The sequence below is a fragment of the Geotrypetes seraphini genome, chromosome 9 (genome assembly GCF_902459505.1).
Source record: "Geotrypetes seraphini chromosome 9, aGeoSer1.1, whole genome shotgun sequence".
NCBI lineage: Eukaryota > Metazoa > Chordata > Amphibia > Gymnophiona > Dermophiidae > Geotrypetes > Geotrypetes seraphini.
The window spans coordinates 50151774-50169941 of record NC_047092.1 but is presented as its reverse complement, the minus strand read 5'-3'; the positions used below and the strand labels follow the sequence as shown (position 1 = coordinate 50169941).

Sequence of the window (18168 nt, the reverse complement as noted above, 5' to 3'; positions counted from 1 at the left end):
AGGACAGGGTTGGGAACCACTGATTTAGAATACAATATTCTGACTCTAGAGAATTCACTTTTTTCTCTGCTTCTCATCACACTTTCCCCAGAATAGATTATACTGTGTCCTCTCAATGTCTCCTTGCTCATATATCAGAAAAAAAACTTTACCTGATTTTTATTCCTGATCATGCTCCTATCTTGTTAACTATGTTTTTGAAAGTCTTAAATCCTGAATGTTCTCTAGTATGGAGACTAACCCCCTCTTCTATGAAACTGCAATAGCAGATTTTAGCGCGGTGAGCTGCACTGAATGGCCCGCGCTGCTCCTGACACTCATAGAGTTCCTATGAGTGTTGGGAGCAGCATGGGCCATTCAGCGTGGCTCTCTGAGCTACAAACTGCTAGAGCAGTTTAATAGAAGAGGGGGTAAATATTAGTCTGCTAAGTGATGATGAAGTATGCTCTCATATTTTAAAATTATAGCTGAATTTTTCCAAATTAATTCTATTCCTGACAATTACTCTCATATATATATACAGTATAGTAAGTTAATTAGTGGAAAAAAACTAATTAGGAACTAATTTTCTTTTAAAGTTAAACATTATTCTGAAAACAATAAAAGTAGTAGAATGCTTGCTAACTTTTTGAACATAAATTAAACCAAAATTCAGATCCCAGTAATCAAACAAGACATTGAGTCTGACTGGCTCTCCTGGCCAACACATTAAAAGGTATCATGGAAATTTATGAAAGAAGCAAAGCTGTATACGTCCATGGCAAAATCCCCCCCAATATAAGACCATGTGTAACAGAATACAAAACCAGAGTGATGACATCTATTTCAACAACAATAGTTATTAAGTATTAAGGTCCCAATTTATTAAAGAGGCTGGAACTCAAATTTTGTGGGCAGAACTGCTTCCAACTGCATACATTTTTTTTTTAAAAGTATCTGATAGTTCTATAGATAAATTTGCCATTTTATTTGTAGGCCAAATTTATCTGATTGAAAACATGACACGGTTCGGATAAGGAGTAAAGCTAGTGAAAAAAACATATACATTCAAAAGTGAAATACAGCTGTTGAACATATAGCTCAGTTATCAAGTATTGACAGTTACATAGAAGGTTTAACTTTAAATATTTATCCTAAATGCTTAGAAATTGTACATGGATTTTCAAAACCTACATTAATATGGGTAGTATCATTGAAAAGAACTCACCCTTTTTATGGCCCATAATTGCTTAAGGAGTTAGATTGTGAATTAGCATGAGCTGCATGCTAGCACAGTAACAGATCCCATGCTCATGCATTAATGCACACTTCAGTAAAAGAGCCCATAGGTGTTTTTCCCATAAATACATTGGAGGGGAAATGTCTTAAAAACCAGGTTCTAAAATAAAGGTTCATCTGTTATTTATAATATGCATGAGGAAATACCTCAGTATTTATTCACCATTTTTGCCATGACAATTCTTCACAGCTCGCAGCCCGATTTTCACATACCTCATCACAACCTTAAAAGGACTTTGGACGCTCAGAGCTTTTGGACGACAGCCATATTTTGAAACTCTCTTTCATAAAGCTTTGAATTTGCACACTGCAAATTGGTTCCTGTACCTGTCCACTCTACGCTGGTTCCAGATGAGAATAGAAATGATTTTTGTCATCTTCTTTAGCGCTGTCTCATTCATTTCCATAGCAACCACAGGTAATCATATTTTGAAATTAAAAGCAGAAACATAAAACTTAAATATCTTGAATAACAATCTTCAGTAATTACATTTATTGTATTATTAAGGGAGGAAATTATCAATCTGACATGTTATTTTACTGTTAACTCAAGTTTAGTAACTACCGTATTTTTTGCTCTATAACACGCATTTTTCCCCCCCAAAAGTGGGTGAAAATGTAGGTGCATCTTATGGAGCGAATATATCACCTACATGGCAAATGGCTAAGGCTCAGGATGGGTTGATGTCCTTATGAGACCACTAGGTTTGGAATCATGGATAATTCATGAAAAATGCTGAAGAATTCCTTTGTTAAGTTTGGGGCTTTTTTTATACGGCTTGAAAAGTTTTGTGCCTTGGCTTTCTATAAGTGGTAGTTGTAGTCTCTTAATTTAAGTTTATAACATTGGAGATCAGACTCAGATTTTATCTTTCTCCAGATTCTTTCCCATTTTTGTAATTGGTTCTTCAGAAGACCTAATCTACCATTATACCATGACCACTGGAATAAAAAATAAAAAAAGAGGTGGGGGGACTGTCTGTCTGTGCCACTAGACCTGCCCTGTGCCCTGTCTCGGCCTACCACTAGACCACCAGAAGGGGGATAAGGCATACCATTTGGTTCAGAATTTTTTTTTCTTGGTTTTTCCTCCTTTACACTAGGTGCGTCTTATGGTCAGGTGCATCTTATGGAGTGAAAAATACGGTAGGTCTCATTGCATAGAATGGGGATCTATGCTAAGATGTCATTTTAGTGGTAAAATAATACATCTTAACAGTATTCTATGTTGATAGTTGTTTAAGGGGGTTTTAAGTGCACTAAGATTTTACACAGAGCACATTAACAAAAAATTAAAAACATGCTAAGTACAAAGGCTATGGGGTAACTGTTGGGGTGTACCAGCATGTCCTGTGCAATTACTACACTGGAAACTACGTACATTAGTATGATAAACCTTGGTTGCAGTTACTCAGAGACTCTTAGCCCCTTCCATTGAGAAGGCGCTATGTAGACCAATGCTAGCAGCAAAAATGATAGTGTAAGTACTACTCGCTTAACTGTATTATGCAGTCTTCACCCATTATCTGCCTTTTTCCCACATCCTATAACAATATGTGGTTACCAATCTGTGAATTTGTGTGCATTAACCGGTCTGACATAGGTTAACAGTTGGTGTACTTGTGCAGTTGCATTTAACACATGCTAATTTGTGTGGTAACAGCTTTATACACCTTAATAAGTGGGCCCTTAAATGCACGTTTAAATTCACTATCTTGAACTTTTTCTGACAATGCTGGCTGGGCCTGATTTTCAAAGGCTTTTTCCCTTAATAAATTATGCCCATTGTCTTTTCAAAATTTCTGTAACCCTGTCTAGACTTTTTATTCTTCTAGGCACAGAAATATACACTACTACAACTTTATGACAAAGTTAGCTAGAGCTAGCAGTTTTCATATTAATGAAAAGAAGGAATAAAAAAATATGCTGTTATAGCAAAATTGGGGGTCCTTTAATTAATTTGTGGTATAAAGTAGCTTTAGCATGCCCTTACACAGGATTTCCGTTAACCATTTTTACCACAGCTGGAAAATGATCAATTTTCTATTTTTTTTTTTTCTATTTATGGCCATGTGCTAATGTTGCTATTAATTTGCAGCCATTAAAAAGAATTACCATGTGAGCACTTACCAATACCTATTTTATAGGTGGTAAGCGCTCACTCAGTAATCCTGCACTAACCATTTAGCACAGAGTAATTGTGGATGTACTAATTGATTAGCATAGGATGCTTACTTTCTTCCCCTACCTACAAAAAATAAAAAAAAGATTTGACTCAATGTTTAAAATTGTCAGCTATCATGCAATATATCTGACCGAGTATAAGCCACTAACTGCTAATATTCAGGAGAGATAGCCAGCTATTTCTTGCTGAATATTAGCACTAGCCAGCTAAATGTTATTTAACCAGCCCGGAGCCATTCCTGCTCAATTAAGTAACACTGAATATCGGGCAAAATATGTATACTTTGGAAGAGAGGTAGAGATATAAAAATTTGAATATTCAGTAAACCCATAGTGTACGAGCATAATTTGTTCCAAAAACATGCTTGTAATCGAAAACACTATACCAAAACAAATTTTCCCATAAGAAATAATGGAAACTCAAATGATTCATTCCACAACCCAAAAACTTTAATACAAAATACTGTATGTACTTGTATTGCAAGACATTGCTTATATATCAAGTTAAAATTTAATAAAATGTTTTGCTTGTCTTGCAAAACACTTGCATACCAAGTTACTTGCAATCCAAGGTTTTACTGTATATACTTTGAAAGGAAGGAAAAAGAGGGGAGATGTGATAAAGACATTTAAATACTTCTGTGGGATAAATGTACAGGAGATGTCTCTTTCAACTGTAAGGTATCTCAAGAATGAAGAGACATGAAATGATTGAATGAATGTGAAAGGGCATTGAATGAATGTGAAAGGGGATAGAGACAGTAGTAATCTAAGGAAATAGAGAAAAGGTGGCAGATGAAGGGAACAGCCTCTTGGTGGTGGTGGTACAAACTGAATCCAAATTGAGGAAAGCAAGGGACAAACATGTGGAGGATCATTTTCAAAAAGAATGTCTAAGTCCAACTTGGACATTTCCTGCTAAACAAAGTCGGAAGAATAAAAACGTCCATTTTTGAAAGTCTACTTGGACATCTAGACTGACAACACATTCAACCCTTAGGACTAACTTTATACCCCATTTTCAACTATAGAAATGTCCACATTGAAAATCCAGATTATTTAGTTATGGGAGTAGCTATCATTGTGATGGATTGGCCACTAAGACATGCCAACAGAGCAGTGGGACACCTTAGAGGCCATTGCTGTGAACTTCACATAAAGAGTACCAGAAGTGCATCTCACCATAACCCCCTTATAACTTATGGTGAGCCCTCCAAAACTCCCCTAAAATATACTCACTTGTTTACCACCCCAATAGCCCCTATGTAGCAGTATAGTAGGGTTTTTATGACCTCACACTTTCCACCATAATGTAGTGGTTAGAGTGACTTATGGACCTGGGTCCTCCTCTCTATGGTTCACTACCCCATCCACCAGGTTACTTAAGCCACCTGTGTGATGATGTATTAGGCTTTTCCATACCAAGTCTCTTTCAATTGGAAAGGAAGCTCTGGAATGTGGGGCATAGGATGAAGTTTAAATGTACTCCAATTTGGATGACATAATAAGGGCTGATAAGAAGAGGAGGAGGAGAAAAGAAAGTTTTAATGAATTTTTATAGGAGAATTTCTAATTATAGACAACTCGTGGCAAGAACAATACACTGACTTGCTGGTTTAAAAAAAGGAAGGTAATTTGATATACTGCCTTTCTGTGGTTACAATCAAAGCAGTTCACATTTTATATACAGGTACTTATATTGTACCTGGGGCAATGAAAGGTTAAGTAACTTAGCTAGAGTCACAAGAAGCTGCAGTGAGAATTGAATCATAAGCATAAGAACATAAGCGTTGCCTCTGCCGGGTCAGACCAGGGGTCCATCGTGCCCGGCAGTCCGCTCCCGCGGCGGCCCCCCAGGTCCATGACCTGAAAGTGTTCCCTACCTAACCTAAAATATCCATACCCTATTCGCTCAATGTCCTGTACGGTAAACCTCTATCTGTACCCTGTTATCCCCTTCGCTTCCAGGAAGTCATCCAGTCCCTTTTTGAACCCCAGAATTGTACTCTGTCTTATTACCTCTCCGGGAAGCGCGTTCCAGGTGTCCACCACCCTCTGAGTGAAGAAGAACCTCCTTGCATTCGTTATGAATCTGTCTCCTCTCAGTTTTTCTGAATGACCTCTTGTTTTAGTTGTCCCTGCTAGTCTAAAGAATCTGTCCCTCTCCACCTTCTCTATGCCTTTCATGATTTTATAAGTTTTTATCATGTCCCCTCTCAGTCTCCGCTTCTCCAGGGTAAAGAGCCCCAGCCTATCTAACCGTTCGGCATATGAAAGGTTCTCCATACCCTTTATCATCCTCGTTGCCCTCCTCTGGACCCTTTCGAGTATTGCCATGTCCTTCTTGAGGTATGGCGACCAGTATTGGACGCAGTATTCCAGATGTGGGCGCACCATTGCTTGATACAGTGGCAGGATAACTTCTTTTGTTCTGGTAGTGATACCTTTTTTGATAATGCCCAACATTCTGTTCGCTTTTTTTGAGGCCGCTGCACATTGTGCCGCCGGCTTCATTGTGTTATCTACCAATACCCCCAGATCTTTTTCTTGGCTGCCTTCCCCGAGTACCCTCCCTCCCATCGTATAGCTGTACATGGAGTTCCCCTTCCCTATGTGCAAGACCTTACATTTCTCCACATTGAAGCTCATCTGCCATTTTTTTGCCCATTCACTCAGTTTGTTCAGGTCGCTTTGCAATTCTTTGCATTCCTCAACAGTTCTGGCCCTGCTGGAGAGTTTTGTGTCATCCGCGAACTTGATAACTTCGCACTTTGTCCCCGTTTCTAGATCATTAATAAATATATTGAACAGCAATGGTCCCAGCACTGACCCTTGCGGAACACCACTTGTGACCCCTATCCAGTCAGAGTAGTGCCCCTTTACTCCTACCCTCTGTTTCCTGTCCACCAGCCAATTTTTGATCCATCTGTACACGTCCCCTTCCACCCCGTGACTCCACAGTTTCTTCAGTAAGCGTTCATGGGGCACCTTGTCAAAGGCTTTTTGGAAATCTAGATATATAATGTCTACTGGGTCACCTTGGTCCAATTGCTTACTTATCCCCTCAAAGAAATGCAGTAGATTTGTCTGGCATGATCGGCCTTTACAGAAACCATGCTGGCTCGATCTCATCAGATTATTTTTTTCTATATGCTCATTAATACCTTCCCTGATCATTGATTCCCATAGTTCTCAGGCTGCTGCACTAAAACATTAAGCTACTCTTCCACTCATTTTTTTATTCACTTTATACAGAAAATGTGAATGTGACTGAGAGAGATGTTTTGCTAGAAAGAATAGGCTTCATTTCATTTTGTGGTTCTTATAGTAAAGATGTGGATAAGATCACTCTAATCAGAAAACAGTAAGATGGCATCATTAACCTATATCTACAAAGAATTTTGAAACCAAACTAAACTGACTTGGATGGAAGAAAAGTAGCAAGGTTTCTTTTTTCTATACAAGTAACACTTAGGCCATCTTCTGTCAAACTGCAATAGCAGTTTTTAGCGCAGGGAGCCGCGCTGAATGGCCCGCGCTTCTCCCAGTGCTCTTTGAGTTCCTGTGAGCATCGGGAACAGCGCGGCTCACCGCACTAAAAACTGCTAGCGCAGTTTGATAGAAGAGGGTCTTACTATAATTAACCAAGGAATTTGTTTTAAAGAAGAACCAGTGCATGTGAACGACAAGTAACAGGGCTCTAAGAGTGAATTCAGCCCTGTGCTCACTTAATCATAATTTGTTAAACTTACTTTGTTTAAAATATCAGAAAAGTTTTTTAAAAATCAAAATTGGGAAACATTTGAAAACACAGCATTAATTGTCATGTGCATATTTTAAATTTATTATTCTATTATACAAATGATGTTTTACCTAGTATTTAGTGAATTTGTAATGCTGTAACCTTATAAGTTTATAGCCACACGATACCACAATTACAAAATGCAATAGAATGGTAATATTAGAAAAGGTAGGATCTATGTCTGTAGATAAAATCATTGTGCTCAACCCAAAAGTCTCAAGTGACTGAGGCAATATAGAATCCACCCTTAAGAATCAAGTGGGCTTATTGTATAACATTTTCTGTTATATGACAAGTTTCCCCATGAAATACAGTCCACTCTACACCCTTCCTGGTGAAGGCAACCCCCCAAACCAGTCTGTCTCTCCTAAGCACAGTTCATGAGGATACCAATGATGCTATTAGAAACTCTTTTGTGATAAGGTTGGGATTTGGGTCCAGAGTTTCTTCTGGCGTAATCGGAACAAGGATTGAGATTTGGTGACTAAGGGCTCCTTTTATAAAGCTGCACTAGCGGTTTAATGCGCGTAATAGCGCGCGTTAAACCGCCGGCCGCGCTAGCCGCTACCGCCTCCTCTTGAGCAGGCGGTAGTTTTTAGCCAGCGCAAGGGTTAGCGTGTGATGAAACGTCACGCGCGTATAACCCCGCTAGCGCGGCTTGATAAAAGGAGCTCTAAATCTTCATTCACAGCTATTTGTAGATTTTTTTTTTCTTATATTTTATGATATAAAATAAATTATATCTCTTCTTACCTTGTCCTGTTATTGTTATATCATTCTTTGATAAAGGTCCTTGCACTGGGACTTCTGAAACTCTGTAATTCTGGGCCCTAAATCCAGCCATTAGGAATCAACCATTGTGTGATGACTGAGATTCACGCCCCATAGAAGCTGTGAAGGCTGACTTTACAGCCTCTTCAGTCCTGTTGCCTCAGAGATCAGAAGTCTTGATTCAAGAATATAGCCTTTCAGTATTTTCACTGAGCCACTGGACCAGTCGTATTATAGGAGTTGTTTTGAATACATTCAAAGAGTCTTCTGATAAGTATGCAAAAAGTATTTCCACTTATTCTCATAGAATAGCTTATTAGGAATTAACCTCCAAGCAATTCCATATTTTAAAATAAAAGGAGATGATGATACTCCTAGTGATATTCTTTCTCTAAATATTTTCTGTAACATTTGAGGTACAATAGAGCAGTGTTCTTCAACCACCGGTCCGTGGACCGGTGCCGGTCCACAAAATAATGATTTTATTTCCGCTGGTCCATAGGTGTCAAAAGGTTGAAGAACAGTGCAATAGAGCATAACCTCCAGTTATGCCAAACTTAATAGCCCATTTGTAGCCATGTTTATATTAACTCTTTCTTGCAGGTGATGGGGAAGGAAAAGTTGGAATTGTCCTAACATTGGCCATGAATATCATGAGCACCTTGCAGTGGGCAGTAAACACAAGTATAGATGTGGACAGCTTGGTAAGTTTGGAAATTTATGTTATTATAATTGTTATTTTTAATGGGAAGATCCCTATAAATCTCTCCATGAATATTACTCCACCTAGATTCACGCCCCTTAACCCTTTCAGGACCAAGGGACATATTTGTCCCATAACTTTAAAATCCTATAAATTTTGGAAAACAACTCAAACGGGATCCAAGATGGCGACTGGCTGGACGTGCTGAGACGCCGCTCTGAAGATTTTTCTTAAAACAATTTTCAATCAATTCGCAAGTGGTTCTTTTACTTACCCGATGCCTAAACGGAGGGGCCGTAGCACCGCTGGTGCCTCGCGGCCCACGGCCACCCCCGCGGCTGGAGACATCGGAGAACTCATCAGGCGGATGCAGGGTATTTTTTCGGCGTCGGAGGGAGTCCCGCAGAGGAGTAGCGGCGTCAGTGAGGCCGTGGAGATTCCTCCGGGATTGGAGACATCGTTGAGCCCCGACGTTAGGGCGCCGCCCCCGCAACCTCAGCTAAGCAGCTCTCCAAGGGGTAAGGTAACCCCGGAGGTCGGGGTCTTGTCTTCCCCTGAGGCAAGTAGTCCATCACAGAGCCTGCTGACAGGAGCTCCTATGGATATGAGCTCCTTTGAAGAAGCTGAGGGGGAATCATCTGAGAGGCGAGTTAACCTTCAGGGACAGCGTAAAGTTATTCAACTGGACGGTGAGCACTATGACATTTCTTTACCTATATTTTCTTTGGAAAAACCCTCAGAAGTAACTCTGGACTCACTATGGGATCTTATGGCCGGACTAGTGAAGACCATAAGTCCCAAACTTCAGTTAATTGAGGGGAAATTATCTCAACATTCTACTGAACTTAAAGAATTGAAAAAGGATATGACTGCCTCTAATTTCTCGGTTCAAAAGCTTGAACAGGACATTAAATCATCCAAACAACTACAGGAATCTTTAATGAAAGACAATATCAATCTTAGAAGAAAAATGGAGAACTTAGAAAATAACTCTAGATATAATAACTTAAGAATCATTAATTTTCCTAAGCTTCCACTGACACCTCCTAGAGAAATGTTTAAAAGACATTTTCTTGAAGTTTTGGGGGCCTCAGAAGATTCATTACCTCCTTTATCACGAGTCTATTATTTACCTAATAAGACTAAATTACCAAAAAAGCCGTCGGATCAAGGACCATTGGATGTATCAGAGTTATTGGAAAAATCAGATAAAGAGGTTGTAGAATCGAGCACTTTGATTATAACAGTAGCTCTCTCTATTGATAAAGTATGGTTGTTAAAACTGTTCTTTAAAAATAGACAGAAAGAATTTATGGGTTGTAAAGTGCAGGTATTTCCTGATCTATCACGAGAGACGCAAAGGCGTCGTCGTGAATTTCTTTTGTTGAAGCCAGGTGTTATATCTTTGGGTGCTACTTTTTATTTGCGACACCCTTGTAAATGCATAGTCCATCACCGATCAGTTAAATATGTTTTCTTTGAGCCTAATCAGTTGACTTCTTTTTTAGCGCTCTCCCGATTGGAGGTAGAAAAATCATAAGCTCTATGACTATAGGTTAATCCCAGCAATCAGCCTTCCAGCTAACTTTATGAAAGAGTGTACATTAAGTTCAATTCTTTAATTTTGGCTCTATTTTATAAGAATCTTGGATCCAATTTAGAGGACTTGAGCATTTTAGTTAATATATGATTTAATGTTATTGGAATGTTTCTTGCTTTATTTAGAATTGCTAATTTGCTTTCTGTACAAGGTATTCTTGATTATATGATTTGAAAATCAATAAATATATTTAAATATAAAATCCTATAAATTTTGATTGGGATAGTCTACAGTTCTAAATTTGATATGTACGGATTCCATATGATACTGCCTTTATGTAAACAAACTGGTTCCGACATTCATTCATTAGCGTCGTTGCCAGATTGATGAGAAGATTCACTTGCCACACTGTCCATAAGCCAGAAGTGTGATTTTTTAAAAAAAAAATAATGATATTTCACAAAAAAAAATCAATTTTTTGGCATCTGCAAGCCCTTTTTACCATAAAAATGTCATCAAAACCACAAAAATTGGCCTACGATCCTTATGGTCCTGAAAGGGTTAAAAGCTGTGAAGGCTGCCTTTGCAGCCTCTTCAGTCCTGTTGAGGCAAGCATGGGGGAAGCCACTGCTTGCTTTGGATCTGTGGTGTGGAATGCTGCTACTACTATTTGGGTTTTTGCCAGGTACTTGTGACTTTGATTGGCCTCTGTGAAGATAAGATACTGGGCTAGATGGACCATTGGTCTGACCTAGTAAGGCTATTCTTGTTTTTATGATTGCAGGGTTTTCAACTTTTAGAGCTGAGCCAAGTGTAAAGTGATCATATTTTTGCAAATTTCATGGGTTGTTTCGTGATAGGAGTTTTTTTTTAGCTGATTGAGAAGCATAATTATCAGTATATTGCTGTTAAGATGCTATTTTACTACTAACCTTAGCACAGGTCCTGCTGTGGATAGAACCTGGAGTGAACCTTGCTCATAAGGAAATGGTCCCTGAGCTCTCGAACAGTTAGTGCAGGCTGGCCAAGTTGGTGCACAGACTTCTGACCTCAGTGTCTGAGTTCTCCCACAGCCAGAGATGTCCTAGAATTAGGAGTCTCTGCAGCAGTGAAAGCCTCACAAATGGATATAAAAAAAAAATGAAAAGAAAGAACCAGCTCCTATCAACTCGCATGTTGAGAGACAACTGGGGAGTTGGATGACAGCCCAGAGAGATGGGAGGTGGAGCAAAAAAATTATAATGAGTCTCTCTACATGAATTTTCAAGGGAATAGATTGGTTACCTTAAGGTTCAGGTATGATGTGCCTGTCTACTAGAAAGAAGATTATCGAGGTAAGAACCAAATCTTCACTTATAAACCATCCCAAGTCATAACCCACCCCTATTCAAAAATAGGAATTCATTGGAAACCAGCTCACATATGCTGTTTCTGTGAGCATATATACTCCCCCTTTCATCTATCCTCTCCTAAATCTCTAGGGTACCGATCTATGTTCCCTCTAAGCTGAGCATGTGAGCAATTGCTCACTCATTCTAGGAGTGTTGCTCATAGATTTTATATGGTCACTCACAAAAATACTTGCAAATCTGGAAAATAGTTAGCTTTTAGAACTTGTTACTCACACAAAAATATTTTTTAGAACTTGTCACTCACATGAGAAAAAATTTACACCTGCCCATTTCTTAGAGGGAGTATTAGTACTGACAGCTCCTCACCCTTCCAGGGCATTGTATTGCTACTCATTGCATGGTAGATGTCCAAATTAGTGACCTTTTTTCCATATCACATTGTTATCCTCTCTATCACTTCTTTGTGGCACTGGAAACATAGAAACATGATAGCAGATAAAGGCCAAATGGCCTAGCTAGTCAGCCCATTTTCAGTAACCATTATCTCTTTCTCTCTCAGAGATCCCACATGCCTATCCCAGGTCCTCTTGAATTCATGCAGTCTCTGGCTCCACCAGAATTGAATTCATACAGTCTCTGGCTCTTCCAGGAGACTATTCCACACATCTACTACCCTTTCTCTAAAAAAGTATTTCCTTAGATTATTCCAGAGCCTATCACCTCTTTTAACTTCAACCTATGCTCTCTCATTGCAGAGTTTAATTTCTTTTTTTTTTTTAAATTCTTTATTCATTTTCAAATTGAACATTAAGTGCACAAAAGAATATATTATACAAATTATTCTACAATAGCATATTAATATCTACCACATAAAAATCTAGTGATGCAATAACCCCCCCACCCCCACCACCGAATGAAAGAGACTTGACTCGTGCATTTACATTACGTAGGTATTTAAACAGCTCTATCATATCTCCCCTCTCCCACCTTTCCTCCAAAGTATACAGATTGAGAACTTTAAGTCTATCCCCCATATGCCTTATGATGAGGCCACATACCATTTTAGTAGCCTTCCTCTGGACTGACTCCATCCTTTTTATATCTTTTTGAAGGTGTAGCCTCCAGAATTGTACACAATATTCTAAATGAGGTCTCACCAGAGTCTTATACAGGGGCATCAATACCTCCTTTTCGCTACTGGCCATACCTCTCCCTATGCAACCTGGCATTCTTCTAGCTTTTGCCGTCACCTTTTCAACCTGTTTGGCCACCTTAAGATCATCACATACTATCATACCCAAGTCCTGCTCTTCCGCTGTGCACATAAGTTCTTCACCCCTAAACTGTACCATTCCCTCAGGCTTTTGCAGCCGAAATGCATGACTTTGCAATCTTTAGCCAAGGCCTTTCCTACCTGTGTTTGGTGATGGCTTAGGATAGTTGCAGGATCCCAGCTCTTCTTTTCTCTCTTTTGGATGCTGAGGTTGTGACTGTGAGTAGAGCGGCTGCTGTGTTTGGGCCCAGTTCTGCCCTGCACTGTCTCTTCTCATCTTCTGCTTGTTGGCTGCACTGTGGATGCCACTGTTTGCATCATGCACTGAGTTGGAGTGGTTCTTGGGGACCGCAGCTTCCTTTCGTGCTGAGACTGCATTGTACCTGATGGCTGAACTGTTGGCTCCTTCCAGTGCTGGAGATTGTTGTCCCTTTTCTGGCATGCTGGGACCAAGGACAATTGACAAGAGGATGTGTTGTTGGCTTGCATTGGTGGGGCCTGCCTAGATGGTGGGCAGTGAGTTGGTGACAGTGCCAGATGACCTTTTGTGGCCTGCCTCTTCTTCCTGGTTTCTTTGCCTTCTGCTCTTGGGCTCAGATTGTAGCCGTTGATTCCTTCACCTCTGGCAGGGATGGCCCCACAGCCTACCATTACTTCTCTGTGTCTTTCCTTCCTTGCAGATGTGGAGCTCTATTCGACCGGATTGATGATTGGACTTAGCACTAGACTGGAATTTATTTTGCTCAATCTCTAATCTCTTATCTCTTAAACTTATTTGTATATTTTAATTTTATTCTTTTTATTTCTTTAATCCTTTTTCTTTTTTTTAATTTGAATTGTACCTTTCCCTCACAATTCTTGGAATTTAGTTATATCTTTTCTATTTTAGTAATCGTTTACTCAGTACTTTAGCTAGATTGTGAGCCTTCGGGACAGATAGGGAAGTTCTAAGTACTTGTATTTTATTGTAAACTGCTTAGATCTGTAATATGCATAAGCGGCATTTCAAATGTTAATAAAATATAAACATAAATTTTAGCTGCCAAATTTCAGACCATTCTTCAAGCTTCGCCAGGTCTTTCTTCATGTTATTCACACCATCCGGTGTGCCTACTCTATTGCAGATTTTGGTATCATCCGCAAAGAGGCAAATCTAATCTTACCCGACAACCCATCAGCAATATCATTTATAAAAATGTTAAAAAGAATAGGCCCAAGAACAGAACCTTGAGGCCTAACACTGGTAACATCCCTTTCCTCAGAGTGATCTCCATTGATCACTACCCTCTGTTGCCTTCCACTCAACCAGTTCCTGACCTGGCTCTTCACTTTGGGACCCATTGTTTCCTAGTATTTGTTCATAAGGAGGGGATGTGTGGGCATAGTGTAGACTAGTGGAGCAGACAGATAGCAGACATGATTTTTATTTCCTGAGTCCTTGCTCTCTACTTTTGCCTAGAGTTACATGTGGTTATCAGTGAGCACATGTAGGGACATGTTTTGGAAGCTGAGGTGGGATGTGCCCTTGTGAATACTGTTTTCTCTGAATTCTAGATGGTGAGAACTTAGCCAAGAGGCTATGATGTCAAGGCACCAATGTAAGAGGCCTAATTCAGTATTAAGAGGAGAGGTGTAGTATAGTAACAAAATGTCTTTTGCTTAATAATATACACTGATGCCAAAATCTTGAGCAAGGGTGGTTAAAGGACTTAAGAATATATTGAACAGTGAAGGAGAGAAATTGAACCTTGAGGGAGGGAACCCTGTCTAATATGCATGGAGTGGATAAGGTTGATGTGGTAGAGACTAAGAACCAACTGCCTTGAACAAAGGAACAAAACCATTTTAGAGCTGACCCTTGGAGACCGACTTCATCCAGAGCAGAGGAGAATGGTCTATCGGGTCAAAAACTGCTGAAAGGTATAGAGAGATGGCAACATCCATTTGGATGGAATCCAGACTACTGTGAATCTCTCAGGAGAGATCTTAATACAGTCTCTGAAAGGCTTTGCTTAACACAAGAATAAGTCTACTTTAGGAAACAGGTGGCAGGTGAAAGCTTGGCTCTTCATCCAGGTCTTTAATCTAATCCCATCCTAGCTGAGATAATATTAAGGCAATATTCTGACTTTGTATGCAACTTTCCTTAAATTAGTCCCCTTATTTTCTAACTCCTATATGAGATTTCTATCTATATGTTTCATGTTTGATTACACCCTGTGCTAGATATTAAAATGTTTTATTGCATATTGTGTTAACATTATAACGTATAGCTTCACAGTAGATACCCTATAGCATTTCCTCCAAGACCTTGGCGGTACTGCTGTGCGAAACAGTTTTATAGCACACAGGTTTTGTCACCCAAATCGTCACTGGTCTTGTTTTATCTTAATATTCATATTTTCTCTTAAATATATTACAATAAATTATGTTTAAATTAAGTTAAAACTCATCTCATGTATCAACACGGCAGGGGGATGTTAGTTCTGACATAGAACTATGTTTCATGATCCTTTTTCAAGGAAATTCCCCTTATGCAGCCGAGTTTGTCAGTCCCATATCCCTGTTTTGAATTGAGGCTCTATGTTTATTGAATTATTACCTATGTTTGACTTATTCTTGCTGTACATCACCTTGAATGAATGCCTTCTAAAAGGCAGTAAATAAATCCTAATATATAATATAATATAATCCCAGTCCTATGACCAGCATGGAAGCCAGATTGTCTTGAGTAGAGGATATGTCTATCTTCCAAGAAAGTAGAGAGTTGAGAAAAGATCACTTTCTTCATCTTTGACAAGAAGCAAAGATGGGATATTGGTCAATAATTTAGAGGTACAGCTGGGTACAGGTTAGGTTTTTTTTAAAGAATAGGATAAACAATTGCCTACTTCCAAGATTATAGAATATCACCCAAATCTAGACTATGGTTAATCCTCACTAGAGCCAATAGAAGAAGGTCATGCCTGGATAATTTAAGCCAGGTAATGAAATTGTATCCAGAAAACAAGTTATGAAATTCATAGAGGCAAGAGTTTTATCCAAGGTACGTAGAGAAATGGGTTGAAATGTGGATAAGAACTGTATAGGATTCAGTGAATGAGGTCAATTGTCCAAAGAAGGATGAAGGTTTCCACAATGTGGAAGAATATTTATTCAGGGTTGCGAAATGAGCTCACATCAGCTGTCACATGGTCAGCACTCAAGTTCCAGTGAAATTCAGGCAACTAAGGCAGGGAGCACAGAAGCAGGTGAATACATGAGTCACCTGGTTAGTGCTCGGGTGACAGCGAAATTCAGGCAAACAAGGCAGGGAGCCCAGAAGCAGGTGAAAACCTGTAATATAATGCAAATTGCTCAGTCATGCAAATATAACACAGACAAATATACAGTATATCATGTACAGAAATCACATCATATCACATTCAGAAATGCAGGAAACTATAGGTAATACTTTGTAGCAGCTTGGATAAAAATACAGTATATGCTCTCTATTTACTGTATATGCTCTATTCTCCCTAAAGCAGTTCTGTTTATGCTAATCAAAACAATAGTATATTATATATTAGTTAAATCTTCTAATACTTTTTAAATTTGTTCCTAGAAAATATTTTTGAGATTGATATTGTTAGAGCATCAATGTAAGAATACATGGATTCACTAGAGGCAGGTCTTGTCAGACAAATCTGATCAATTTCTTTGACTGGGTGACCAGAGAATTGGATAGAGGGAGTGTGCTAGAAGCAAAGATGGAATATTGGTCAATAATTTAGAAGTACAGCTGGGTACAGGTTAGGTTTTTTCAAAGCAATTGCCTACTTCCAAAAGAATGGAATAACACCCAAACCTAGACTATGGTTAATCCTCACTAGAGCCATGCCTAGAAGGTCATACCTGGATGAAATGTGCTAAATGTATTTAGATTTTAGCAAAGCACAGATATCTAATAAATAAACTGCATGCCCTCAGTATGGGTCCCAAAGTGATAGACTGTCAGGAATTGGTTGAGTGGAAGGCAACAGGGTAGTGGTCAATAGAGATTGTTTTGAGGAAAGGAATGTTACCATTGATGTGCCTCAAGGTTTAGTTCTTGGGCCTGTTCTTTCTAACATTTTTGTAAGTGATATTGCAGTCAGGTAAGATTTGCTTCTTTGTTGATGATACCAAAATCTGCAATAGAGTAGACACCCCTGATGGTGTAACTAACGTGAGGAAGGACCTAGCAAAGCTTGAAGAATGATGTGAAATATGGCAGCTAAGATTTAATGCTAAGAAATGCATGGTCATGCATTTGGGCTGCAAAAACCCAAGGGATCAGTACAGTTTAGGGGGTGAAGAATTTTTGTGCATTGAAGAGGAGCGGGTCTTGGGTATGATAGTATGTGATGATATTAAGATGGCCAAACAGATTAAAAAGGTAACAGCAAAAGCTAGAAGGATGCTAGGGTTCATAGGGAGAGGTATGGCCAGTAGGAAAAAGGAGGTATTAATGCCCCTGCATAAGACTCAGATGAAACCTTATTTAGAATATTGTGTATAATTCTGGAGACTGCATCTTCAAAAAGATATAAACAGGATGGAGTCAGTCCAGAGGAAGGATACAAAAATGTTTGATGGTCTACATCATAAAGCGAATGGGGACAGACTTAAAGATCTCAATATGTATATGAAACCACCCACGGGGGTGGGTTTATGACAGAGCTTGGAAAGAAGAAAATCTATCTGCATTGAAACTGAATGGGAACAGTTGTGACTGCCATCTATTTGTGATGCAGGAGAATTACATCTAGTTTACATAGATTATACAGCAGAGAGGGTTGGATAAAACCTTATACAATCATGCAATGAAGGATGAATACACAGATATTTGGGAGGAATGTTATACCTTTTAAAGGATTATTTCATGAATGTGAATAAAGCTTGTGGGCCCAAATGAATGTGGGGATATAAACTGAGAAAAGCTGAATTGGAATGGGGAAGTTGAAATCTACTCCCCATGAGTTCAAAAGAGAGTGAAAATTATGGGGAGTCACAATAACCTGAGGTTTAGTTAGAGTTGGTGGAAATGAGTTTTGCACTGTATGGAGTTATATCTGTGTATTAAATTCATATGGGAGATAGCTCTCTAGAGGGAAACTCTGTTACTGAATACTACAGAGTTCTCATGAGTGCTGGTATTCTGAGTATTAGCAGAGGTATACTTAGAAACACTCCTGAAGAAGAGAAAATGAGCAGCCTTGGGACCTGGAAGCTCAGGGCCAAAGA

General features: G+C 39.1%; 1 protein-coding gene across 1 annotated transcript in view; it reads left to right on the top strand.

Annotated features, from left to right (window-relative positions):
- The window catches only part of CFTR (CF transmembrane conductance regulator), a 411238-nt gene that overhangs the window by 323566 nt on the left and 69504 nt on the right, over positions 1-18168 (top strand). Inside the window, exons 20-21 of the mRNA XM_033959147.1 lie at positions 1469-1696; positions 8639-8739. Coding sequence (XP_033815038.1) covers positions 1469-1696; positions 8639-8739 — 329 coding nt within the window. The remainder of the gene's footprint in view (positions 1-1468; positions 1697-8638; positions 8740-18168) is intronic.